The 26963-nt window shown below is 52.0% G+C and overlaps 10 protein-coding genes across 10 annotated transcripts; 5 read left to right on the top strand and 5 right to left on the bottom strand.

The window, feature by feature from the left end:
• Positions 1-66: 66 nt before the first annotated feature.
• MRS44_003921 (uncharacterized protein) lies at positions 67-903 on the bottom strand (the record flags this gene model as incomplete). The annotated part of the gene is made up of 1 exon (XM_065623479.1): positions 67-903. The coding sequence occupies one exon, from the start codon at positions 901-903 to the stop codon at positions 67-69; it is 837 nt and encodes a 278-aa protein (XP_065479551.1).
• A 449-nt stretch (positions 904-1352) lies between these two features.
• On the top strand, positions 1353-2303 carry MRS44_003920 (uncharacterized protein; the record flags this gene model as incomplete). The annotated part of the gene is made up of 3 exons (XM_065623478.1): positions 1353-1624; positions 1682-1848; positions 1909-2303. The coding sequence occupies 3 exons, from the start codon at positions 1353-1355 to the stop codon at positions 2301-2303; spliced, it is 834 nt and encodes a 277-aa protein (XP_065479550.1).
• A 2488-nt stretch (positions 2304-4791) lies between these two features.
• Positions 4792-10253, bottom strand: MRS44_003919 (uncharacterized protein; the record flags this gene model as incomplete). Its single annotated transcript, XM_065623477.1, has 7 exons — positions 4792-4872; positions 4927-5115; positions 5169-6427; positions 6767-6957; positions 7360-8012; positions 8081-9896; positions 9946-10253. 7 exons carry the CDS (start codon positions 10251-10253, stop codon positions 4792-4794), a joined length of 4497 nt encoding a protein of 1498 aa, XP_065479549.1.
• A 180-nt stretch (positions 10254-10433) lies between these two features.
• Positions 10434-11537, top strand: MRS44_003918 (uncharacterized protein; the record flags this gene model as incomplete). The annotated part of the gene is made up of 1 exon (XM_065623476.1): positions 10434-11537. One exon carries the CDS (start codon positions 10434-10436, stop codon positions 11535-11537), a length of 1104 nt encoding a protein of 367 aa, XP_065479548.1.
• A 462-nt stretch (positions 11538-11999) lies between these two features.
• MRS44_003917 (uncharacterized protein) lies at positions 12000-12992 on the top strand (the record flags this gene model as incomplete). Its single annotated transcript, XM_065623475.1, has 1 exon — positions 12000-12992. One exon carries the CDS (start codon positions 12000-12002, stop codon positions 12990-12992), a length of 993 nt encoding a protein of 330 aa, XP_065479547.1.
• A 66-nt stretch (positions 12993-13058) lies between these two features.
• MRS44_003916 (uncharacterized protein) lies at positions 13059-14495 on the bottom strand (the record flags this gene model as incomplete). The annotated part of the gene is made up of 1 exon (XM_065623474.1): positions 13059-14495. One exon carries the CDS (start codon positions 14493-14495, stop codon positions 13059-13061), a length of 1437 nt encoding a protein of 478 aa, XP_065479546.1.
• Positions 14496-14897: 402 nt separating this feature from the next.
• MRS44_003915 (uncharacterized protein) lies at positions 14898-18991 on the top strand (the record flags this gene model as incomplete). The annotated part of the gene is made up of 4 exons (XM_065623473.1): positions 14898-15194; positions 15238-17825; positions 18452-18481; positions 18532-18991. The coding sequence occupies 4 exons, from the start codon at positions 14898-14900 to the stop codon at positions 18989-18991; spliced, it is 3375 nt and encodes a 1124-aa protein (XP_065479545.1).
• Positions 18992-19608: 617 nt separating this feature from the next.
• On the top strand, positions 19609-19950 carry MRS44_003914 (uncharacterized protein; the record flags this gene model as incomplete). Its single annotated transcript, XM_065623472.1, has 1 exon — positions 19609-19950. The coding sequence occupies one exon, from the start codon at positions 19609-19611 to the stop codon at positions 19948-19950; it is 342 nt and encodes a 113-aa protein (XP_065479544.1).
• A 419-nt stretch (positions 19951-20369) lies between these two features.
• Positions 20370-21664, bottom strand: MRS44_003913 (uncharacterized protein; the record flags this gene model as incomplete). The annotated part of the gene is made up of 3 exons (XM_065623471.1): positions 20370-20542; positions 20772-21490; positions 21549-21664. The coding sequence occupies 3 exons, from the start codon at positions 21662-21664 to the stop codon at positions 20370-20372; spliced, it is 1008 nt and encodes a 335-aa protein (XP_065479543.1).
• A 2806-nt stretch (positions 21665-24470) lies between these two features.
• MRS44_003912 (uncharacterized protein) lies at positions 24471-26321 on the bottom strand (the record flags this gene model as incomplete). The annotated part of the gene is made up of 3 exons (XM_065623470.1): positions 24471-25435; positions 25603-26068; positions 26124-26321. 3 exons carry the CDS (start codon positions 26319-26321, stop codon positions 24471-24473), a joined length of 1629 nt encoding a protein of 542 aa, XP_065479542.1.
• Between the last annotated feature and the right edge of the window lie 642 nt (positions 26322-26963).

The raw sequence follows: 26963 nt of genomic DNA, 5'->3' as shown, positions 1-26963 counted from the left end.
GGTCTTGCTTATCATCTATAACACAAGGCTGACCTCCGTAACTTGGCTTCTCTGAAATGATATAACCTATGCCCCGCTCTGCATCTGCCCCTTTACGGCCGCCGTGTTGAGATCTTGACCGTCGATAAAATTCTCCCCGTCGTCCTGCGTGCCTGGCACGATCTTGATGTCCATGCAGCTCGTATATATCTCGTCCATTTCCGGGTTACTAGAGGGCCAGTCCCAGACCCAGTACAATGTGAGACTGTCACGAACATCCAAAGGCAACCTGATGTCGTTTTGGCACCAAAGATCCCCACCCTGCGGATCCATTGGAACCTTCATAAACTCCCGCTGACGCTGCATAGAGAGTGGTCCACTGTTCATCTGGTAACACTGGCCATCGTCAAACGGACGCGTAGCCAGCAGTCGTCCTCGGCCGTCGCCTCCGGTCCCCTGCTTGTTCCAGATCTTGTGAATCGAGAGAAGAGTATCGTCATCAGTCGGGTTGGAAGTGCTATAGATGTAAACGGTTCCGCTGCTGCTCTTCTGCGGAGTGTTCTGGGGCAACGTGACGTGGCCGTTTTCCTGGTATTGCAGCGCGATGAAATCCCCTGCACGCGCCTCAAGGGGAGGCAATTCGGGACTGTAACTTCCAAAAGTCTGGCTCTCCTTGCACATACGATCCTGTTCGGTAAGAGACCTTGCGACTCCATCGTTTGGTGGAAGGAGGTGCTGCATCTGCAGGTCATTGAACGATGGATCCAGCCGGGACACTGTAGCTCGTATGTATCCAGGCTTCCCCACCATCGTTCCATTGGGATGGATGCGCATCAGACGCTCTACCCAAGAATGGGCGGCCACGACAGGCAGCAGGAGACCTATTAGGTTTGCGTAGAAGCTATAGACATTGGATACCATCATTTTAATTTCGAGGGTTTGAACCGTGGCTCAATGAAGTTGCGCAGCCTTCAGTATATATATCACAGACGGGATTGAATTTTTCTTCAAAGCCTTCACCGAGATTTATATATTAGTATCAGAGTGCCAGCGTAGAAGCGCAATGCCTGTAAGCGTGTGAAGGCAAAGATTAGCTCGCCATCTTTGACGAGCATATCTATATCCTGTGATGCTAAATATAGGCTATCTAAATAAAGAACTGGGTATTTTTAGCCAGCGTAGCATTATGTATGTCTGTAGACGTAATAGGAAGCATTTGGAAAAGCTATGTATTCTATATGTGTTTAATATAGCGTAAGGCATAGAATACTTCCTTTCTTCTAGAACTACTATATAAACATGGCTCAATCCACTTGTGAAGAAGGCTCCTCCCTCAGAGCTTACTATATTCAGCCCTCTTCAAACCAATCATCATGTATGCAGCTTCGTGTATTATCGCAGGCATCCTTATGCAAGCTAGTCTCGGACTGGCAGCACCACCAGCTACCGAGATGTTGCTTCCGCCAGAGACCATGGGCGTTGCTACTGCGTCCACTGAGACACCTCTTCCATGCCCCTCATCTACCGCGTCGACGGCCGAGCTACAACTGAGCACAGAGCTAGAGCTAAGTACCGCATCCCAGACGGCGCCATCAGCAACCGCCGCAGGCCCTGGTTTGACGCAGCAGCTCGCCTCTGCCGATCTGTGGGCCCCAACCCTGCCGAAGCCCGGTGGGAACCTGCCTTACTGATGACATTGCAGATCGTCAGACCGATACGATGCCCTACAGAGCGACGATCAATTTGTCTTCGACTTCAACAGGACCCAGGAAAGCCCTTGCTGTAAGCCTGGCATCGTCGCGGCGAACCGGAAGACCTTCCCCGCCCTCGTCGGTACCAGTGCTGGGATGAGCGTTGGACGGATTGGCCGTACGTGGAGATGGACGCTGACGTTGCCGAATCTATGTGCTAACGGACGGTGAATGGTAGCCTGCGGTCTCAACCTCCCCCATCTACACCCTCGGTCTTCCGAGCTTCAGATCGTCACAGAGGGCCGGCTCATGACGGAGACCATCCTGGAGAATGGACGCGTGGTCCAGAACGAGCTTGGGCCTTACCAGATGACGGCGTTCTACCAGGGTTTGCTTCACGCCCAGTTTAATCCCGATTGCACAGACGCCGTATTCGTTTCCTCCTTCTCTAGTGAAGACTTTGGATCGGTGTCGGTCGTAGACTCGGTCGCGCTCTTCTCGGATACAGTCATCAAGGCGAGCTTCGGGGAATCCATCACGCGTGAGAAGGCGGAAGAGCTACGGGGAAAGATGTCATCGGAGACTATGGCTAGTGTTCAGGAGTGTCTAGACAAGTGCGGGGCTGGTCAGTGAGCCTATTTACAATGCCTTGCAGGATTATATGAGCTATCGTCAGTTTAGTGCAGTACAGCTACGGTAGCAGTAGATCATCGGATTAATAGACTGTCTGGTACGCCCTCTAGCCCTCCTCTTTGTGATCCCCACACGCAAAAAGAAAAGGATCAATGGCATGGATACTTCAAGGTCATATTCAAGGCATCGTATGCATGCTGTACGCATTCAAAGTATCAAAGCATCAAGCCTATGATAAATCCAAGAGCCAACCCAAATAAAAGAGCCCAACTCATAGAGCAGGCCACCCTTCTCAGCATGGCGGCAATTCCGCCTCTCTGCGGATATATAAAGATGCAGCTCATAATTACCTGTATAGGAATAGACGCTACTGACAGAATGTGGAGAATCCCCCAGGGGCATCCTGGGGCAGCGCGAGTTGGTCTGGCTGGCGCAGAGAACAGATCCAGCATCTTGCCTCTAGACATCATCTTGTCGTACAATCCTCGAGGAATCTGGTCTCTTTCATCTTTACTGTAGCGGCCAGTTTTCTCCTTCTTGTCGGTGTAGAGTCGATGGGTATATAGCGACGCTGGGGTTTCCCACGGGTTGCCGTCACATAAGTCTTGACTCGGAAATCGTTGCGGAGCTGGTTCCAAGGGAGGGAGAGGAAAATGATCCTCGATGTGTTGCTTTACTTGTGACCACGCTATTTTTCTCAGCGCCTCGATGCCTAACTTCATTTGGAGCTCTGAATCTGCTTCAAGAAGCCGGTCTAATCCGACCAATAGGTGAAGACTGTGGGCAAAATCCACGCTTGGCTGTGTTCGCCTCTCTTTTCCCTGTCCATTTTTCTCATGTGGTAAATCTTTTAGGCTATCACCGGGCACGGCTGAAAGTCTACAGCAGACTAAATGCTCTGTGGATGCCGTCGGGAAGTCGGTGGTGGGCCTTTGGGGAGGCCTGTTAGAATTGCTCCTACCGAGTTCCGGAGCCATGTCTTCCGCAGCACCAAGCCCACAGGTGGTGTTAGCCGTATCTGTTTTTAATATGTCCCCGGCCGAGTTAGTTCTATGAAATGAGATATGATTGCTTTCGCCTTTACTTTTCTGAGTGTCTTGGATCTGTGTAGACTGTGGATAGTCACCTGAATCAAGGGGTGCTTGCCATCTATCGACGCGCTCGTCTAGGTTCGAATTACACACAGGAGCGACGCCGAGATCGGCATCATCTGATTTGAGCTGCACCATTCTCGCTCTTTCTTAGGATGCTGATCAGTTGCAAGGAAGACAGTAATAAAAAGGGACAATATATTGAATCGCAAGACCCTGGGTCGCTCCTTATTTACTCATCGCACCGCCGTAGACATATGCTTCTATATCATATAATGGGTGGCTTTGCCATGCATATTATTAGTTTCTAGACCTAATAATATCACCCACTACGGAGCGCCATCGCAGCTCTAGTAAGCACGTCACCGTGAAAGCTACATGACTTCGGCATTCTAGAAGGAGTCAGCATTGGTGACTGCTGACCATCTGTAGAAAAAAAACCAGAGTATTCCTCTTCCTCCCATCTCAGTCTGCATTGATCCGCCACGATATTTTCTCTTCGATCCAGCTCTTCTTACAGTGGGGTGCGGGTTCAGCGTCAGTAATCCACCATTGTAATTTTACTGAAAATAGCCAAAAGTGGATCAACTGTGGCGAGTGCACAGTGTGCCACTAGCCCTAAAATCACCCCTGTCCTCTTCCGACAGTAACAGCATATAAGTGTCTTGAAATTCAGGCATCAATGACTTACACCCAACTTCGGGCCGCTTACCCCTCGGAACATCAACCTTAATTATCCTTATTCCAGCGTCTGATTCTGACCAAAGTCTGCATTCACCCAACGATTACGCATACACATCCTATTAACGGGGGCCCCATAGGGACACGCCTAGGCGCGCCTCCACTCGCGAACGCGTAGGCGTGCAGATTATGTCAGCCCTCAATTTGGCTTAAACCCCGCACAGCTATAATTCCGAGTTCTGAGGTAGTTCTTAAAATCCTATAAACTCTACTACTACTACTGAGTACTAAAATCCTATGATCCCGAACGGTGAGGAATAGTTGATTATCTACCTGAATAAATAGCCTGCTGGGCCTCGCCATCTGCCGCTGCCGCCTCCCAAATATCACACATACCTCTTCTACTAGAAAAAGGCATGCGTTCCATCTCCGTGGCTACCTGAGCCTCGACCCGGTCATCTTCTGCTTTGCTCCAATCTAGGTAGGCCATCATCTCCTCTTTAGTCCAATCTCTAGAGCCAGTTGGCGTATCGCAGCGCTTGCCCATCTGCTTCCAATCGAGACACCACTGATAGCTTGATTTGTCATACCGCAGAGGTAGACCTAGCGCCCTCCGATATTGCTGGTTGGTTTTAATACTGCCACGAGGCTGCGCCTTGTACCAGGCATCTCGAGCAGCAACATATCTCTGATAGATAGCCCGCGGGTCATCATACCTAGGTGCCGGCACCATCCTTGCCTGAGCCGACGGTGCTGATGATGATGCTGCCGGCACTGTACTGTCTGTGTCGTCGATACTAACAACAATGCAGCTAGCACTATCCCTGATTGGCCTTGCCTGCCCTGATGACCCTGAAGACATTGGTCTTAGAGCTTCCCCTGCCTGCAAAGATGGTGCTGATGAAGATGTCATCGGCACTGGTCGTACCTGCCCTGATAATGCCGACGGCAACGCCGCTGGCATTGCCCCTACCTGCGCCGACGATGCTGACGACTGCAAAAGTTCCTCGTATCGCTGAGGGCATGCCTTTGAAGTCATTCTATGACCTACTTGGTGGCATCTGCTGCATTTGGGTTGTGCCTTTGGCCGTACTATTGCCTGAACTGCCTCGAATGCACTTGGCTCTCTCTGGGTGCTTGATTGCGGTCTACCAGTAGTCGAACCGGCGGCTATTCGATCAGGTCGATGCCGAGGCTCTAGTAGTAACTGATGAACACCATGGCGATTGAGGTGCCAATGCGTGTGAAAATGCTCTAGGCGAAGGGCTTGACCTTGTTCTTGTAGAGCCTTGAGAGTATGGGCGCAAGGGAGGCCGTGAGATCGAGAGAATGCGCCGGTGCAACTAGGCAGGTTTTCTTTCAAGAGCAGCTTCCGCTGTTCTTCAACTTTGCGTAAAGCTTCGTGAGATACCCAGCCACGTATGGCACTATATAGTGATCCAGAGAGCTCAATTGGTATTCTCATTTGCTGTCTCGCTTGGTTGGATCGCAGTTCGGCTAATTGATTAAGAAGCGCATGCTTCATAGCCCTCCAAGCCTCGAAGAGATCCAGCGTAGATTTCTTGAGGTGGCTCTTAAGGAGCCCATGGATACCCTCAACCCGCGAGGTAACTACATTACCAAAATGAGGGTGCTGATCAACCCAAGCCTTCACCAGCTTTTCCTTGTATGGATCGAGCCAATTGGCCTTGATATAGCCAACCTCTTCAATGTATTGCGGTAGGTAGCGCCTTTCAAGCTCTTGTACGCGCTGATCAAAGGCCTCTTCGTCTGGTGACTTCATAATTGAGTGCCAGTGGTTGAAAAACTCACTCCAATCGCTCAGACCCTGCTGATAGGCCTCCGATCCTTGTTGGTGGCGCACGAATGTCGGCTGGCAATAGCGGAGGACTGCCTTGTTCGCGTGCCATAGGCATAGCAGCGAGATTGAAGATGGAAAGCAGATCTCTGCGGCGTTCATACAAGCCTTATCGCGGTCTGTTAAGATAACAGATGGAAACCTTGTATTGCAGAGTTCATACAGGGACCTGAGCCGGTCCAAGGCCCATAGGTAGTCCTGCTCAGTCTCGCCACTAAGGAATGCAAAGGCGATGCAGAAGGATCGCTGGCAGGCATCAACGCCAATCATATCAAGGAGTGGCATCCCATATTTGTTCGTCTTGTATGTGCAGTCCAGGAAAAGTAGGTCTGGATAAGCCTGGAGGTATGCCAATGACTCTGGATGGGCGAATAACACTGCCGTGATTCGGTCATCTGAATCAAGCTGCATCCGGTTCCAGAACCCTTCCTTATCCAGCTGGTTAGCAAAGGCGTGTATAGTGCTCTGTCCCTCACACAGCTCTCGTTTGCTATCTGCGATACGATTATAGATATCTTGCTGGGTTGCAATGGTGTTCGAGTTCTGACGGATATAAGTCCTGATATCCTTTGGCGCTACCCCGGCATTCGTAAGGCGGCTGATTGTTGACTTGTCCGCATCAGAGAGCTGCCGATGGACTGGATGAGCCGATTTGTGCCAGCTTGGCTCGTGGTTGTGTAAGGAAAATCGGCTGTCTGGACGATGCCTTAAAGACCAGGTCGCCTTATCCAGGGATTCCTTCGCAATGATTGAGAACCGACAATTGGTTCCTCGTGTAGTAGTCTTGCGCTAGCGATCTTTTAAGGCGCTAGGTAGACGACACCACCGATCACATGCGTATGTAACAATCTGCCTTCCACTAGTTGATCGCGAAGACCTCCCAGTTATGAATGCGTATCCTCTGGGTGCTGCCCATTCGTTGATAGCTGCGAGTAGAGCCTCTCGTGAATCGTATGTACCCTCCGGCGGGAGCACATCATCAGGAAATGTTGCTTGGGCCATAGCGGAAGCCCGCTCCTGGAGACTGTAGTTGTGTTCAGCAGTGGCAGCAACAGACGGAGCCCCTGAAACTGCGACTGTGGGGTTTAAGCCAAATTGAGGGCTGACATAATCTGCACGCCTACGCGTTCGCGAGTGGAGGCGCGCCTAGGCGTGTCCCTATGGGGCCCCCTATTAACGAGCACGCGAAAATGCTGATTAGTTACTGTAGCGGCTCACGCGGCGTTTACTCCGGGACATACTGTATAGGCCCCCAGGTAGAAATAGACATCATTCAGGGCCCATCCTCCTGTGGGATCTCCACTTGCGAAAGCGCCCGACCTTCCCATTCACCTTCCCATTCATATCCTCCCACAACGATCTATGCCGCGCTTCCCCTTCTTCCTCCCATTCGCCGACTTGCGTGACCGCCAAAGACTGAACTGACTCCACAAGAGACGGTAGTTGTTGTAACGCCTCCTGCGTGGAGGCGAGGTACGCCATACTCTGCACGGTATCCGAATGGTTTTCTCCAAGCACATGCTGGCGGAGTTCCAAGGCGGTTTGATGAAGGTGGAGGGCTTCATCATATCGGCCCTGCTGATGGTACGTCGCCCCGAGATCCGCCATGCTCCTGATCGTATCTGGATGCTTCTCGCCAAGCACCTCTCGCTGGAGTTCCAGTGCTTCATCCTTCAGTCTCTCAGCCTCGTCATATCGACCCTGCTCATGATACGTCGTCGCAAGTGACGCCATGCTGCTGATCGTATCGGGGTGCTTCTCCCCAAGCACATCTCGCCGGAGTTCCAGTGCTTCAAGGTAAATACCTTCAGCCTCGTCATATCGGCCCTGCGCATGGTACGTCGCCGCGAGGTCCGCCATGCTCCTGATCGTATCGGGGTGCTTCTCCCCAAGCACCTCTCGTCGGAGATCCAGTACTTCTCCATAAATGCCTTCAGCCTCGTCATACCGGCCCTGCTGATGGTACGTCGCCCCGAGATCCGCCATGCTCCTGATCGTATCTGGATGCTTCTCTCCAAGCACATCTCGCCGGAGTTCCAGTGCTTTGGCCGCCATCTCTGTAGCCTCGTCATATCGGCCCTGCGCATAGTACGTCCCCCGAGATCCGCCATGCTCCTGATCGTATCTGGATGCTTCTCTCCAAGCACCTCTCGTCGGAGATCCAATACTTTGGCCGCCATCTCTGTAGCCTCGTCATATCGACCCTGCGCATGATATGTCGCCGCGAGGTCCGCCATGCTCCTGATCGTATCTGGATGCTTCTCTCCAAGCACCTCTCGCCGGAGTTCCAGTGCTTCATCCTTCAGTCTCTCAGCCTCGTCATATCGGCCCTGCTCATGGTACGTCGTCGCGAGTTCCGCCATGCTCTTGATCGTATCTGGATGCTTCTCTCCAAGCACATCTCGCCGGAGTTCCAGTGCTTCATCCTTCAGTCTCTCAGCCTCGTCATATCGACCCTGCTCATGGTACGTCGTCGCGAGTTCCGCCATGCTCTTGATCGTATCTGGATGCTTCTCCCCAAGCACATGTCGACGAAGGTCCAGGGCGGTTTGATGAAGGCCTTCGGCCTCGTCATATCGGCCCTGCTCATGGTACGTCGCCGCGAGTGACGCCATGCTGCTGATCGTATCTGGATGCTTCTCTCCGAGCACCTCGCTCCGAAGGCCCCATGCCCGACTGTCTACCGGTTCCTTCTCTCTCCATCGCCCTCGTTCATACAGAAAGCTTGATACTCTCTCGAGTAAAGCCGACGTCTCCATCTCGGTCCCGCTCACCTCCGCCCACTCTCCTACTCGTATGGCATGCGTCATGTACTGCTCGCATCGCCCCCACGAAGTCCGTTCTGATTGAGGGAAGAGGCCATCTACCACTTGTAGAGCCATGCCGGAATAGTATGCTTCACCCTTCTCCGGTTCGCTCGGCTCACTCTCTACCCTGGGCGCCTTGCCCACGGTCGTCTCCATCGGGCCTCTTACCCCTAGCCCATATCGTACAGCTTCTTGCACAAGCTTATGCATCTCATAGCTCCGCTCGCTATCTTCCCTCTGCCGCAGGCTGAGAAAAGAAAACTCTTTTAGTCGCGTGACGGCTTCCAAGACCTCAAGCTCCGTCGCATATCTCGTGGAGGTCTCTCCGCCAATGTCGTAAGTAGTGCATCGACTGGCAGCTGCCGCCATCAGTTCGTGCGGTATGTCTTGACTGTCCACATACGCGATCACATGCAGCATCCGGTACGACATCTCGCTTTCCACCCGGATCCGTTCCATCAAGATCCTCCACGTCTCAAGCACACTGTTCGATACCTCTGGCCGCCGATGTCGGTCCGCATCGCTCATCTTCAGCACTTCCCACCGAGTCCGACCTTGCCTCAGGAGAGCCAGGTATTGCTCGGCTGTCATCGACATGCGGCGCATGTATGCCCCAGCTTGCGCGATCGCTAGCGGCAAGCATTGCAGCTCTTCCAGAAGAGCACCCACTCTTGCCTCCCCTGATGCCTCTTCCACAGTCGGCGGCTCGTCTCTGACCCTTGCTAGCAGCGTCGTCGCCTCGTCTATCGCCATAGATTGCACCTCAATGCCTTTACGTGGTCCAACAAGCGTGCCGGCAATATGCGCATCTCGACTCGTCCATAGGACCGTCCCTTGCGGCGTGCAAGGTACGTATCTGTATAGGTTCTGGTTCTCCTTCGTTTCTCCTCCTCTTGCTTGTTGACCGACTCCAAATAACTTCAGGTCATCAGCATTATCAAGCACCATCACCCATTTCGGCTGCGCTTCGATCCCACTGCGCACCGCATCGAGCAGATCTGACCCGTCAAGCCGCTCGTCGACTCCGAGCTTCTTCCCGATCGTCTTATAATCGGCCAAAAAAGTCGCTTCGTTGTCTGCGTGTACCCAGAAGACGCAACATTCATCGTCGGCGTCGCATCGTCGATACGCGTAGTCTAGTGCAATCTGCGTCTTACTTTGGTTCGTTAGCACCTTCCTTGGTACGAGAGGTGATTGAGCGACACCTCGCGATGTCAAAAGTGGAGACTTGCCCCGACCCGCCCAGGCCCCAAAGAGCGGCGCTATGGGATCCAGAGTTTTGCGGCAAAAGCTTGTCTAGTCTGTCGATGAGATCCCCGCGATGGACTAGATCCTCGTTACGGGGATACGGGATGACGTGAACGACTTCGGCGCGGACGACTTCGGCGCGGGCCGGCGGGTGGGGCAGGCCGTAGTAAACATTCCCTTGAACGTTTCCCTGGTTGATGAAGTTGCGGTCGCGGAAATGGCTGTGACTGATGTCACGCTGTTCGTGTCCCGAATGCGCTGACATCATGTCAGTGATTCATTTGAGACCTGCTGAACATGAATGTAGCCCAAACTGCGGCGGTGGGAAGAAATGCCGACCCAATCTCAGCTCCCCACGTGATAACGTAAGGCAGCAACACAAACCCCTCGACTGTGTCCGTCTCAGGCTTCGTCCCTCTCTCGCAGTACAATCACAACCCACACGATGGCTTCCCCACAACCACCTGCCGACCGCAAAAGCTTTCGAGTTGCCATAGTGTGCGCTCTGCCTCACGAGGCTGATGCCGTCACCTTGCTGTTCGATCAGTTTTGGGACGAGGAACGTGACCCTTACGGCCGAGCAGATGGCGACACGAATACCTACATCACTGGTCGTATCGGAGACCACCACGTTGTTCTGGCTGTTCTTCCAAACATGGGCACCAACAGCGCAGCGGCTGCAACTGCCAGCTTGCGATCGAGCTACACTGGTCTAAAGCTTGCTATCCTCGTCGGCATCTGTGGTGGTGTCCCCCGCATCGCTGATTTCGATGCATTTCTGGGCGATATTGTAGTGAGTAAGACTATCATCCAATACGACTACGGCAGGCAATATCCTGGATACTTTGCTGTGAAGAACACAGTCGAAGACAGTCTCGGACGAGCCAACAAGGACATCCGAAGCCTGCTTGCAGTCTTTGAAACAGAGCTCATGAGAGAGCGGCTGCAGATCGAGGCTTCAAAACACCTGAAGCATTTGCAGGAAGCCGCTAAGAAAAAACGACGCCGAGCCAATTACCAATATCCTGGAACGAAGGAAGATAAATTGTATCCTCCGACATATACACACAGGCATGGGAATGGGTGTAGCGTGTGTGCTGATGACACTGACGTCTTCTGCGAGTCAGCTTCCAAGGCTTCGTGTGTCGAAGCTGGATGTGATTCCGCCAATCTAGTTGTGAGAGAGCGTTCTGAGCATCCCATCCAAGGCGGAGATTTCCGCCCAGAGGTCTTTATCGGTCGTATCGGATCCGGCAACACAGTCATGAAGAGCGGAGAGGATCGAGACCGGATCGCCGCTAAGCACGACCTCATCGCGTTTGAGATGGAAGGCGCGGGGGCGTGGGATGAAGTTCCGTGCGTCGTTGTTAAGGGCATCTGCGATTATGCAGATAGCCATAAGAACAAAGCCTGGCAAGCGTTTGCCGCAGCTACTGCTGCATCTGTGGCGAAAGCCATTCTGGGACGATACGCAGTCCATGATGGAGACCGAGATTCGACCCAGACGAACGGTACAGTCTGGTCTTCTTTTCATGATTCTCCAGGCTGACGTGCGGGCAGATCAACGCCATTCGAATGGACGTAGTATTGCGGGCAATTCATTCGGAGACAGCACTTGGATCAATCAGGGTGATGTGGGAGGAAACCTAACATTTGGACCTATGTAATGGGTCTGATCTGTAGTTGACCACGCGATCCGGCCATGGATTTCGTCGTCAGGAGCATATGCCATACCCTTAATGTGGTAATTCTACCCAAAACAGACTAAGCGTGGCTGAAGTACTGTGTGTGGCTAGTGGGGGTTTGGACCTGTCATCCTGACACCGTGGCGTCTTGGTGTCTTCGCCCAAAGAGCAGTAGCAGGTGGCCTTACATCTCAGGCTTACATGCCTCGGACAAGGCAGGATACTCTGTGACCGTCCACCTCTTTGCTTTCCTCCTTGCTTTCTCTTTTCTCTCGTCTCCAACGTCCAGGAACCACAACTGGCCTCATCACCTTGTACAGTATGAAATGGCCCCTCGACTCACTCCAGAAAAGAAGGATAGAATCCGCACAATGTTGCTCGAAGGGCGCTCGATAAGTGAAATCGCCAAAATAATCCCTTGCACCGAACGCACCGTTTATCGAACACGATCGGCCATACGACGATTCGGTACGGCAGCGGCCCCTACTAACCGTGCCGGCCCCGATCCCAAAATAACCCCTCTTATGCGAGATGCACTTTGCAGAGAGCTGGTTAGAAAACCGGAAATGCTGAGACGTGAGATGGTTGCTTTCCTCCGAAAGCGCTTCGACGTAGACGTGTCGCCCACGCGCATCACAAGAACCCTGCAGGCCTTACAGTGGACTCGTAAGAATACACGCCGCGTAGCGAGACAGCGAAACCCGCAGCTGCGCCATTACTATCATTACAGACTAAAGTTAGGCGGGTATCGATCGTATCATCTGATCTTTCTCGATGAATCTGGCTTGGATAAAAGCATCGGCGTTCGACGAAAGGGGTGGGCTCCCAAGGGCGTACCACCCATGCAGATCGCTCGCTTTCAACGAGAGGAGAGGTACCAGGTTCTGGCTGCTTACACACAGAGGGGCATCAAGCTGTCGCGCGTCTATCGCGGATCGACTGATACTGCGACCTTTGTAGACTTTATCGAGCAGCTGCTACATCACTGTGGCAGATGGCCAGAACCGGAATCTGTGCTTGTCATGGACAACGCTAGCATTCACTGTTCAGACAAGATCAAGCAGATGTGTAACGAAGCTGGCGTGAAAGTGGAGATGACAGCACCCTACACTCCCGACACAAACCCGATTGAAGAGTATTTTGCCGAGATGAAGGCTTGTGTGAAACTACGGTGGGATGAACACGTCAACCTGATCCAGAAAGACTTTGGGGCGTACGTCAAGTCGTGTGTTCAAGCTGTTGGCGAACGGCAGGCCAGCGCTGAGGGTCACTTTCGTAATGCAGGGCTCGCAGTTGAGCAACCTCCAGAGAGGCAATAGAAACTGTCTGTAATTGCAGCTAGAAAGAAACAAGTTGTAAGGCACACGAAACATTCCATCACTCTACTACCCTAGAGCTTCTTCAACCCAACGTGGAACATCGTTGATGAACGACAGCGCAACGCCCAACTGCACTCCTTTGTCGGTGTAAAACTCGACACCGACTTTGGTATGGACATGCTTGAGATCGAGACATGCCTCCCTTGTGATTTCGTAGGCATGCTGAATGCTTTGCTGCCAACGCGGGCTGTCCACTTGATCCTGTTGCCATTCGTGGTATTTTTCTAGAGCCTTATTTCTCCGCATGGGAATTACAAGGTCAATTGGTCGATTCCGAGAGAGCAGCACCGATCCCTGGGCTTCTCCTCGCGCTTCCACATTGGGCTCAGTGAAAACATCCCCTGAATGCTGGCCAGGATGTCCAGGACAGGTGACGTGGATATTGATTGGAGGCGAACTATCGGATCTCTTTCGCTTCAGTTTCCTTCGCTCCAAACTCTCCTCTTCGTGCTTGTAGATCACCTGTCGGATATTCTCAGGAACGTCATCGTGTGTCCTCAGAAGATTTCCTTCCTCAGCAAAGTCAACGAGCATCCCCAGAATGTTAGTGTCAAGTGTGTAATGCTTCTTGCTCTCTGGATCACGCCAGTAATAAAATTGCGAGTTTACACATGGAACCCCTGTGCAGTGCAGAAGCTCGTATACCTCTTTCCATACTGGACGAGAGCCGGTCGCCTCTTCCTGATCAGCAAGCAGCTGGTCTCTGGCGATGAGCTGCCGGCCCGTAGCCCCACGACCGCGACTCCGTGTAGCCACGGCTGTTGGCTGGATGATCTCTTTGTAAACGAAGGAAATGTAAATCCTTAGCTTGTTACCTTCGCGGAAAAGAGGGGCCCAGCTTCTCAATTTATCTTCTATCGTCTTCCAGTCGACGATGAGGCCATCAAATCGCTTTCTCATGTTACGTTCGCTACGTTTCTCTACGCTCACAATAACGGTGGTCTCGTCGGGTTCGTATCTCGGCTCGGGGAGCTTGTCCTTTACGGTTGCCGCCAACTCGACGCTTAGAAACTTGTCCCAGTAGGCACCGGGAGCAAGGGTGAGGTTCTCCTCCGTGATCTCGACCAGCTTGGATAGTCTTCCCTTCTTGAGTTGAAGCTTCCACTCGATATCGTAGTGAATACACGTTGGATCAAGTTCATCGTCTCGGAAGGCCGAATCCCAGTTATTTAGTTGAAGTAACGGTAGGCAGCTGTCTTGAAACGGACTCCCCCTAGCACAAGGAGTATCACAAGTCGGGAGTTGTGGGGTTCTATAGTCGAGTTCAAACTCGTCATCAAGGTAGAGGGGGCTATCGTTGGCGTGGCGAGGATCGTAATCGGGCGTATACATGTCAGGCGAGCGGCGACGTGCAGGAGGCAAATTCTTCGCGACGGCTAGCAGCGAGAGAACGAGGAAGCAAGCCGAGCCAGACGAAGGGCAATGAGGTGGTGAGCAGGCCATTGCCAACAAAGGACAAAGGGCAAAGAACACGTTTCCTTCATGGTTGCCTAAAACACGTGATCGTAAGCTCCTCAGCAACGTGGAATGTTGATTGAAGACGACAGCGACGCGCAATCCAAGGAGAAAGAACAGAAGGACCCAAAAGCCAAGCAGCTCTTATCATTGATACGGATACAAGCTGAAGATCCAGTGGGCGGAAGAGTTACCGGCGGTGTTGTGTTATGAAGCCAGAGCTTGTTCGGAACAAGCGAGGATGATGCTGCGACGCAGTGTCACGTGAGCGGCTAAAGTGAGTAACATTGCTCTTTCAGCTTTCAGCGCTTTATGTATTCGCAACCAAGGTTTCAATCGACATGTTCTGAAGCAGGTTTGTTGATTGATACTAACTGACCTGGAATCAGGATGTCGGCGCATCCGGCACACGAACAGCGCGAGGTCAGTCACAGCCATTTCCGCGACCGCAACTTCATCAACCAGGGAAACGTTCAAGGGAATGTTTACTACGGCTTGCCCCACCCGCCGGCCCGCGCCGAAGTCGTCCGCGTCATCCCATATCCCCCTAACGAGGATCTGGTCTATCGCAGGGATCTCATCGATAGACTAGACAAGCTTTTACCGCAAAACTCTGGATCCCATAGCGCCGCGCTCTGGGGCCTAGGGGGATCAGGGCAAGTCTCCACTTTCGGAACGGCGCGCGGTGTTGGAAAAGTGCTGACGGACGAACGAACTAAGTAAGACGCAGATTGCGCTAGACTACGCATATCGACGATGCGACGCCAATGACGAATGCTGCATCTTCTGGGTGCATGCAGACAACGAAGCGACTTTCACATCTGATTATAAGACGATCGGGAAGAAGCTTGGGGTTGACGAGCGGCTTGACGGGTCGGACCTGCTCGATGCGGTGCGCAGCGGGATCGAAGCTCGATCGAAATGGGTGATGGTGCTTGATAATGCTGATGACCTGAAGTTATTTGGAATCGGTCAACAGGCAAGAGGAGGAGGGACGAAGGAGAACCAGAACCTACACAGATACGTGCCTTGCACGCCGCAAGGGACGGTCCTATGGACGAGCCGAGACGCACATATTGCCGGCACGCTTGTCGGACCGCGTTGTGGCATTGAGGTGCGATCTATGGCGATGGACGAGGCGACGACACTCCTGGCAAGAGTTCGAGACGAGCCGCCGATTGTGGGTGAGGTATCAGGGGAGGCAGGAGCGAACGCTCTCCTAGAAGAGCTGCAATGCCTACCGCTGGCGATCTCGCAAGCTGGGGCATACATGCGACGCATGTCGATGACGGCTGAGCAATACCTAGCTCTCCTGAGGCAAGGCCAGACTCGATGGCAAGTGCTGAAGGTGAGCGATGCGGACCGACATCGACGGCCAGAGGTATCGAACAGTGTGCTTGAGACGTGGAGGATCTCGACGGAGCGGATCCGGGTGGAAAGCGAGATGTCGTACCGGATGCTGCATGTGATTGCGTATGTGGACAGTCAAGACATACCACAAGAACTTATAGGGGCAGCCGCTGGCCAGTGCGACACTGATGACGAGAGCCCACCGATGCAAGTTACAGAGCTTGAGGTTCTAGAGGCGGTCATGCGATTGAAGGAGTTTTCTTTTCTCAGCCTGCGTCGGACGGAGGATAGCCAGCGGAGCTATGAGATGCACAAGCTCGTGCAAGAAGCTGTCCGATATGGGCTGGGGGTAGGAGACCTGATGCAGACGACCGTGGGCAAGGCACCATGGGTAGAGAGTGAGCCGAGCGAACTGGAGAAAGGTGAAGCATACTATTCCGGGATGGCTCTGCAAGTAGTAGATGGCCTTTTCCCGCCATCAGAACCGACTTCGTGGGCGCGATGCGAGCAGTACATGACGCATGCTATACGAGTAGGGGAGTGGGCAGAGGTGAGCGGGACCGAGATGGAGACATCCACTTTACTCGAGAGAGTATCGAGCTTTCTTTATGACAGAGGACGATGGAGAGAGAAGGAGCCGGTAGACAGTCGGGCATTGGATCTCCGGCGAGAGGTGCTTGGGGTGAAGGATCCAGATACGATCAGGAGCATGGCGTACCTCGCGTCGACGTACCATCAGCAGGGCCGATATGACGAGGCTGAGCGGCTTCACCAAACCGCTTTAGACCTTCGCCGGCATGTGCTTGGGGTGAAGCATCCAGATACGATCTGGAGCATGGCGGACCTCGCGACGACGTACCATCAGCAGGGCCGATATGACGAGGCTGAAGAGATCTCGGTCAAAGTACTGGATCTCCGACGAGATGTGCTTGGGGTGAAGCATCCAGATACGATCAGGAGCATGGCGGAACTCGCGACGACGTACCATCAGCAGGGCCGATATGACGAGGCTGAAGAAATCTCGGTCAAAGTACTGGATCTCCGACGAGATGTGCTTGGGGAGAAGCATCCAGACACGATCAGGAGCATGGCGTCTCTCGCGTCGACGTACCATAACCAGGGCCGATATGACGAGGCCGAGAGACTGAAGGATGAAGCACTGGGTCTCCAGCGAGAGGTGCTTGGGGAGAAGCATCCGGATACGATCAGGAGCATGGCGGAACTCGTGGCGACGTACCATGCGCAGGGCCGATATGACGAGGCTGAAGAGATCTCGGTCAAAGTACTGGATCTCCGACGAGATGTGCTTGGGGAGAAGCATCCTGATACGATCAGGAGCATGGCGGACCTCGCGTCGACGTACCATCAGCAGGGTCGATATGACGAGGCTGAGCGGCTTCACCAAACCGCTTTAGACCTTCGCCGGCATGTGCTTGGGGTGAAGCATCCAGATACGATCTGGAGCATGGCGGACCTCGCGACGACGTACCATCAGCAGGGCCGATATGACGAGGCTGAAGAGATCTCGGTCAAAGTACTGGATCTCCGACGAGATGTGCTTGGGGTGAAGCATCCAGATACGATCAGGAGCATGGCGGAACTCGCGACGACGTACCATCAGCAGGGCCGATATGACGAGGCTGAAGAGATCTCGGTCAAAGTACTGGATCTCCGACGAGATGTGCTTGGGGAGAAGCATCCTGATACGATCAGGAGCATGGCGGAACTCGCGGCGACGTACCATGCGCAGGGCCGATATGATGAAGCTGAGCGGCTTCATCGAACTGCTTTAGACCTTCGCCAGCATGTGCTTGGAGAAAACCATCCAGATACGATGCGGAGTATGGCCTACCTCGCCTCCACGCGGGAGGCGTTACAACAGTTGCCGTCTCTTATGAAGTCAGTCCAGTCTTTGGCGGTCGCGCAAGTCGGCGGATCGGGGAAGAAGGGGAACCACGGCATAGATCGGTATGGGAGGTTATACATGGGAAGGTGAATGGGAAGGTCGGGCGCTTTCGCAAGTGGAGATCCCACAGGAGTATGGGCCCTGAATGATGTCTATTTCTACCTAAGGGTCTCTAAAGTATTTCCCGTACATACTGTACTAAACGCTGCGTGAGCCGCTACAGTAACTAATTAGTATTTTCGCGTGCTCGTTAATAGGATGCGTATGCGTAATCGTTGAGTGAATGCAGAGTTTGGTCAGAATCAGACGCTAGAATAAGCATATGTAATCAAGGCTGATGTTCCGAGGGGTAAGCGGCCAGAAGTTAGTCGTAAGACGGGTTATTAGTGCCTGAATTCTGAGGCACTTAGATGCTGTTACTGTCGGAAGAAGACAGGGGTTGTTTTAGGGTTGAGGGTGCACTGTGCACTCGCCACAGTTGATCCACTTTTGGCTATTTTCAGTAAAATTTCAATGACAGAATACTGACGCTGAACCCGCACCCCACTGTATAGTGCCCTCCACGCATATGATCCACTGAAGTAAATTGCTCCACATACAGCATTGCATGCCGCAAAGCCTGATCAGTAAACAATTCGATAATCGACATGAACCCACGCGGAATTCCTGTCCTGATGCTTCTAAGCAGCTATGTTGCCGCGCAAGACCCTGGGAATGAGTGCGTCAACTGCGTCTCCTGTGCCTCTTCGTCGCTAATCTGACATATAGTGGTCAATCAAGGGTCACCAATGAGGTTCGACTTCAATCAGCTGCCGTGGAAACTATCGTCCCTCTTACCACCAGCCCGCCTGACTCTGTTGGCACCATCAAACGCAATATCATTGATGATCTGATGTCCTCGGCTAGAGCGGCGGGTGACGAGTTCAGCAACGAGCTCGGATCACAGTTATCTAACGGCCAGACTTGGGTCGAGAAGAAGGTTTCGGATGCAGTCACCGCGATTGGTAGCGCGGAGACGTGGGCGGCTACCAAGGGTGGTAGCTTGAGCTCTGCGCTTGAGAGTGCAAAAGCGGGTCTCCCAACCTCTATCTTGGACGAGATCAACGGTGGCAACAATGATGAAGAGAAAGTAAGCAGCGCCGCCAGCGGCAGCTCTGGGGGTTGGATTGGCACCATGATTGTCGGACTTGCTCTAGGTGCTACGGCTATAATGCATGGCATCGCCTGAGCAACGCTTGGCTATAGATATGTAGGGATTAGGGGCTGGATGGGACAGTTGATTATGGATCTACCGACTGACGTAAGGGAATCCCGGTTGCCGAGATTAATCGCTGCTATTGTTGAGACTAGGCTTGGACTCGAGACTAGGGATAAGACCATGCCGAGAACCGACATGCGTTGAGCGGCCGTCATCACAGAGTAATCAATTGAGCGTAATCAATCGAGAGTAATCAATCGAGAGTAATCAATCGAGAGTAATCAATTGAGCGTAATCAATCGAGAGTAATCAATCGAGAGTAATCAATCGAGAGTAATCAATTGAGCGTAATCAATCGAGAGTAATCAATCGAGAGTAATCAATCGAGGAAAAACAATTGAAAGCAACCATTTGGGTATAGACAGAATACGAAACACTAATCAAGGTGACAGTCAAAGGAATCAAGGCCGAGGTAATCAATGGCGCGGTAACGGTCTACACTCTGGTCGCTTACTCGATTATCACATCCTCACATCCACGTCTTCTTATGTAAATAGCGCAATGCGGTTACATGTACGAATAGGCTACGTCTCTGCTAGATACGTTGACAGCTGTGGTCAAACCATACGGCCGCTTATTGAAACAAAATGCTCCTACCAAGCGACCTTTTACGACAACAGCGACGGTCACCGGTTTCCCGGCATACGCCATCGCAGCAACTATTACCTGCACAGGGATCAAACCTTCAGGTAGCCCTACCTCCACCACAGAAAGGCGAGCCACAGAGCAGTCCGGTAGCATCGCGAGACACCACGGCTCTTGCTCGAGTATTGTATATTTACATCATGTATCAGTTCCGTACAAATCTCAAGGAACAAATCGATGCGACCATTCGAGAGATAGCCCACAGTCCTGAGCAGGGACAAAAGATCTACGAAGCACTGGCCGCGGGTCGAAACGTCGACGAACTGACTTCTCTCGTCAAGTAAGCATAGTTTCATGTCGTTATGTGCGGATCGTAGGCTAAGCAGGGTGCCAGGACTTTTTTCACATGATGTCACTCTGCGTGACAGACCGAACGGCCGCCGCTTGCGAGCAATCTTTCAGTAGCTAGATCATGTAGGGAAGCAATAGAGGGCATGTGCCATAGTCATCAGGTATCTGCCTCATTTCTGGTAGTCTATACAAAGATGTCGCAACGGCTCGAACCGTGATTGGCCAGTGCACGAGCCCTGTGTGGGGCGCTCAGTTACTGTAAACAGCTCTTTCCTGCCACATCCTTCCAATGAGAAAACAAGGCTCTTTGAACCCTCTTTATGTGTTTCAATTTGGTCTCTCATAGCTGCCAACCACACAAGATCTATTGCTGCAGAAGAAACTATCTTGCGAGCAAGTCGATGTGCGGCACTCAAAACACGACCTGGCCAGCTCCTCTCCATCGCACCCGGACGCAGACAGTTATTGCGGAACCGACAAGAACGGTGATGCCGGAGAAGTAGTTGACTGCTGCCCAGTTGTTTCCATGTTGCCCAAGTTCTAGGAGCGATCCGCCGATAGGTCCACCAACGAGGGCTCTCGTGCCTGATCAGCATTCCAGAGCAGATAGATGATGCAGCAGTACAAACCCGACGGAAGAGAGCGCCATCATGGCTCCAATGCGAAGCCCGCTTATTGAATGTTAGCATAATAGTTCTCCAGCCCATTGGGGCCCAGGCAAAAATGACAGGAAATTTGGACTCGGAATAATAGCAAGGGGAAACACGGAGACTGGGGGGTAGCGCTCCAGTCCTGTGACGTGTAACTCACATACTACCAGTCTCTGGTGTGATCTGGGCAACACAGCCGGCGCCGAGTGGTATAAGGCCCCCAGAGCAGAAGCCAAACAGGATGGCGAATGAAACCATGGCACCGAAGCTGCTCATGAAAGTCCAACAAAGTGTCCCGATACCCGTGATCACTGACATGATTACAAGCGTATTGAACCTATTGCGTACCGAGTGGTTAGCCGTGATTGAACCATTGGCAGAGGATTGGTCCTCGTGCCTGCCTAAGTGGTCGGCCTGCGCGCCTGTTATGACGCGGCCCAAGAACGACGAGGCGTAGCATATAGGAAGGAGACTGTTGGCTGCATCATCGCTGATGCCGTGATAGATTGCTCGGAGTGGGATGTAGTAGAACGGAACTAACATGCCCATATAAATAAAAAGCAACGACACGCTGAGCAGAACATATTCAGCATCCCTGAACAAGGTCGTCGCCTTGCCCGAGGGTGTCGTTGGCCGTTCGTTGGCCGATCGTGCCCTTTCTGTAGCTCGCTCCCGCACCATAAGACACCCTAGAGCGAAGAGAGGCAGGCATATGACGGCTACAGCCCGGTGGGTCCACTGGAATCCGACATGATTCAGCAATTTCTCGACAATCAGGGGCCAGTATATTCCGCCTATGGAGGAGCCTGATGCGGCAATGCCCAGTGCTAGACTGCGGTTGTGGCTGAACGACCTGGCAATGACCGTCGTTGTGGGGTAGTAGCTGCAGCAAATCAGCGGGTGGCCCTTGTGCCCGGTATGCGGAGTGCGGGTTGGCGAACAGGAGGGCGTTTCCGACGCCAAAGATGACGCCCTGTGTGATCAAGATCTGCCAGTACCGGGAAGCAAAGCTGACACATATAAAGGACGAGAGGCAGATGACGGAGCCAGGGGCCATGAGTCGTCGAGGGTCACACGAGTCAAGAATGGGACCGAAAGCTATCCCACCAAGGAAGAGCAGAAAGAGCTAACGGGCTCGGATCAGTAGACTGCGTGGGTACATCGGACATTCTTGTCGGAGGCCGGCATACCTGAATACTACCAATCCAGGATATGATCGAAGTCGATTCTTCACTGAGGATGCCCTGCTGATAGAAGGTTTGAAAAGTACCGAAAGAGTTCATGAGGCCTATGATTTGGCTCCGAATGTTAGTTCGTGATCCGCTGAAGATTCAAAGGTGTGAGGGCAAGCATCACCAAAAGCAGCACTGTTGCTCAGAAAAGACCCCAAAACGATGAGCCAAGGTGAAGCCTCCCTTGGTGCTGGCATCGACGCAGCACCCGGGCCTGGTGACTCAGTCCTGTCTATGGACTGACCGGCCTGGTCGGCTGTTTCACATTTATGAGCGCAGCCGCCACCTGCAGTCGGCCTCTGCTCGTCCTGATTCTCGCGCCTCCGCGGCTTGGAATTGGAGGCACTGCGCCGCATCGTATGGATTAGTTTTCTCTGCATGGAGCGCGCTGCTAGAAAACGCCGGATGGTGCGAGTATTCCAACGGGTAGCTTGTAGACGTAGCTTTTTATCGTATTTCTTGCCAGATATGTACCAAGTGTGGTGTGAAGCTTACGTCTCTGCCTAAGCTTCTATGATCCGACCATGTCTTTGCTCTGGTATTCTGTCAGCACCTCTGACTGCTTGCTGAAAAGGAGGTAAATGGAATGCTTACTGACGAAGGCCGCACTGATCCTCAGAACTCTGTCAGCCAGTGCATATGTTTGACAGGATAAGATGTCCGGGATCACCGGCCATTCCATGAAGCATGTAAGCAGTAAGTAGGACAATGAGACGAGGCATCAGTTACTGTCGCCACCTATAATGTAAGCAATCGATGGTAACTCGGCAAGGAATAGTATTAAAGTGCTCTATGGCTGGAGGGAGGCCCTTCAGGAGGCACACAATACAACAAACACGTTTGCCATGGACAAGTCCACACGAGCTAGGAACACAGGGTTCCCCGAGCCTTTGAGCAAAGGCAACTTGTTCTCCATGCAAGCCGCTCTATTACCGTAGCTAACACACGATAGACCGAAACACTACACTTCCACATCCTGATGCCAATCAGTCACCTGACGCTAGCCTCACGGAGGACGATATCAAGCCTAAAGGCCTTAAGCGAAGTCGAGCTTTCTTCTGGGTAGTGAAAGATGCTGGCAAATAATCATATAGACGGAAAATAAGGGCATATATCATTTGTTCGAGGACATATAGTGACTAATATAAATGGATAATAATATCTAGATTGCGATGTTTCACGGAAGCAACTCCTGCTTATATCGATCTATTTATAGCCTGATAGCTGGATATAGGGCAGGGTTACTGCTGGTCAGGCTACCATCGATACCGACTGGCACCTCGCCTGGGTCCATATCCCCCATAACGGTCCCTTAGTCGGCCAAACCCAGGATAGTTTTTTCTCTTAATCCGAATCCTCACAGGTCTCCCTCTAAGTCGCGTTCCATCAAGCTCTAAGGCTCCTCTCACAGAGTTGGGACTCGAGAACTCGAGGAAAGCGTAGCTTCGAGGTGGTCCGTCAGTATCCACGTGTTTGTCTACGGTAGAGTCATAAAGGACGAGTTTTGACAACTTGCGAGGATTCATACCCTTTTGGCCTGCGAGTTTGTATATCCCGCACGATTGTTATACGTTTGATTCGGCCGCAACCCTGGAGGCAGGTATGGATGTCTTCGACCCCTGTGGATGGGCTGAGATTGCCGATATAGATGCTCCGGGCATCAGCCGAGGCGGCAGGAACGTCTTCTACGACACCTTCAGTGGTCTGAGGCTCTTTGATCATCCCCGGCTCGTCATCGGTCGATGCCGCAACGCTCGGTGATTTCGGTTCGTTTTTGATAGCATCATGTTGCCGTTCTAGATCTGCGAGCTTATCGCGGAGCAACTGGGCTTCTTCTTCAACGGTAGCGAGACGGCTCGAAATCGTATCAGATCCCACTTTGCATTTGTTGTCATCCTAATAAACCTTGTCAGCCGCATGTGCACTTCAAACCTGTTCGTGGGCTGGACCAACTTCTTGATCACCCATCACCGCGTCTTGATCTTCGTCTTCGGGGTTCATACTCATCTGTAGAGGGTTGCAAAGTATGTGCCAAAGCTCTACGGGAGTAGTCTATTGCCTACTATAGTGGTCAATTATATGGCAGAGGTTTATCGATTATATATGTAATATGATGGTATAGTGTGCTCGACCTCCTTAATTGCTGATGATGCTTATTTACCTCGTACCTAGCAGTAGGTATTATCCCCGACGTCAGCATTTTAACGTGACGAAATATAAAAGTATAAGAAGGGTGTGATTATAGACCATATAAGTAACAAGGCAGACCTGGCGTCGCATGACATTTATACTGCTTCACTTGAGCTTACACCCCTAATTGCTTTGAAAAACGCCATCTCATGACTAAACTATAGACCCTTTATCCAGTATTCCATTCCTGCACAAATTTGCAGAAAGATTATACGTGTATATATGTAAACACATGCCCTTGTCTTGAAGAAGGAAAGATGAATTGACCTCGTCTGACATTCTATTTCCTATGTAGGAGAGGTCATTTCCAGACCCGAGGCCCTTCTCGACACGGGCTAAGCATAGATGCCTTCGACCAACACCATCATCCAAGAACGCAGTGGGAGATGTAATGAAATGAACAGCTATGATGGACTTCCGCAAGAAGGATGAAATAAGGAGTTAATGGGGGCGGCTCGGCTTGCAGGGCAGAAGATCGGGGGCGATGTGATCAAAGTTGGCTTCAGCCGTTTCGAGTCCCAGGAGTTTGATGGGTGGGAAATCTCGACGTGCCCGATTCTGCCTTGGTTGGTCTCGAAACCATGCTATATTAGCCAGCATAGCCAATGCCGAAAAGACGGTTAAAACCAGCCAGATTTGCCATAAGGCGTCGATATAGGCGGATGCGACTACGTCCCGAACTTTTCGTGCCTCTAAGCTTGATGACATTCTGGTGATGCGGTAGATCCTGGATGAATCTCTCGTCCATTGACGGGCAAATGCTGCATACTGCTTCGTCTCCTCGATCGCGTGCCGAAATGCATTTTGAAAGACGCTACCGCTTGCCGCGACGCCGACGGCCTGACCTATGCTTCGAAGAAAGCAGAACATTGCACCGGCGAGTGGCACATCAGTGTCCGATGCGGCGGCTTGGGCTGCAGATGCTGCGGCGCTGAATGCCATGCCCAGGCCGATTCCACCGACCAAGCTTGACGCAAGCCACGCGTAGACGGAGGTGCCTCTCTGGAGACTCAAGAGCATCCCGATGCCGCCTGTAGCCGCAGCCCAGCCAAGCCAAGCGTGGAAGGCATACCTATCCCGCTTGGATATCAGAAAGCCGACAGCGAGAGATGCCGCCCCAATTGTCATCGTCCATGGCAAGAGAGCGATGCCAGACCTGCTCGGGGAATAGTCATGGGCGATCTGGAAGTATATTGGAAGGTAGTACATGAGAGAATACACCAGGGTGCCGTGGATGAAGGCAGAGAAGTACGCTGCCATGGCTGTGGTGTCACAGAATAGCGATAATCGCAGGAATGGGTTTTTTGAGTATGCCACCGTGTAAAACACAAAGAACACAAGGCATACGATGCCAACGCCGAGAGGGGCCAGAATTACAGCTGAGGCCCAGTCAAAAGAGACGCCACCTAGTCGAATTATGTCATTAGCGGGACAGTGTCGTGATGGTCGATGGAAGCGAGTGAAATATTACCCAGTGTAAGCGGCACTAAACAGCCTACGATTGAACATACCAGAGCAAAAGCACCCAGCCAGTCAAGTGCTAAGAGATCCCGACGGACCCCGGGAAGCAAACCCCCGTGAGGGCGGAGGAGAAAAGGAATCAGAATGAAGGCCAACACAGAGAAAGGAAGGTTAAGCCAGAAAATCCACCGCCAGTCAGCGTATTGCGCTAGAGCTCCTCCTACTGAAGGCGCTATCGTACTTCCGATGGCCCACTGGCTTGAGATCAAGCCAAGCCACCTGCCACGGTCAGGGGGGCTCGACATCTCTGCCGTGATCACATAGGTCAGAGCAAGAATACCGCCACCACCCAGGCCTTGGATAGCTCTAGCTGCTAACAGAAGCGCCGTGCTCTTGGCCATAGATGCAAGGCTAGTACCAACGGTAAAGAAGCCGAGCGCACAAGCCATCAGAGGCGCATTCCCCAAGACGCGGGCTAAGGCCGTCCAGAGGGGCTGGAAGGTCGCCGACGCGAGAAGGTACGAGGTTCCAACCCAAAAGCCTTCCGCAGTTGAGGACCCCAGGTCTGATGAAATGATCTACAGGAAAGCGGAATTAGCGAGCTCATATCAGGGGCGAAAGACGGGCACAAACGGAGAGGGCGCCAACTAAGATAGTACCATCGACGGCACAAATGAAATTGACCAGGCAAAGAAAGCCTAAGGTGCCAGGCGATCGCTGGCGCAATGAAGATCTACGTATAGAATAAGTGCTAGTAGGAGAAAGACGAAGGTCCTTTAATTCTGGGAGGTCAAGGAGGAGGCCGTTTCGAATCGGGGTGTCCCCTAGCATATTGAGCAAGACTGCAGATGCCGAGGGACGAGGAGCCAGCAATTGACTGCGGGCTTATAGACCCCTCGCATTGATGTGGAAACTGTCAGATATATAGAAAGCCAGGGGATACATGTTTAATTAGTTTGGAATTGAATTAGGCTACATATATACGTATTATAAAGCTTGCTAGATCTATATTATGAAAAAAATCAAGATTCTAAAATTAGACTTGCCAAGTTATAATAAGATTTAACTATAAATAGTGTTCTGCTATTATTAGGATTTTTAAAATCTAAAATAAGTGCTCTAATAGCTATTTAGAATATATATAATATTGTACTAGGTTAAGATATTGGTATAACTTTGGTCTATTTACTAGATACTGCACTATTTAGTATATGTACTGTAGAGAGATTATCTCAAGTTTTATTAGAAACCTTGGATATTACCCTAGACACTTAAAGATGGTTTCTATCGCCCAGAGGATAAGGATGTATCTCCTCTCAGGACTGCAAATCTATCGTTATTGCCGAGTTGGGGTAAAACGGAGCCGAGTCTCTTGCAGACAAGAGGCATCGATGGTCCAAACGGAACCTAGCTGCGGGATGAAGCAGCATAAGATACAAAAACGCTACATTGAATGCCTTGAGCGGAAGTTGA

The sequence above is a fragment of the Fusarium solani genome (genome assembly GCF_023522795.1).
Source record: "Fusarium solani strain SB1 chromosome Unknown bctg00000001, whole genome shotgun sequence".
Taxonomy (NCBI): domain Eukaryota; kingdom Fungi; phylum Ascomycota; class Sordariomycetes; order Hypocreales; family Nectriaceae; genus Fusarium; species Fusarium solani.
This window is presented reverse-complemented; position numbering and strand designations above follow the sequence as displayed.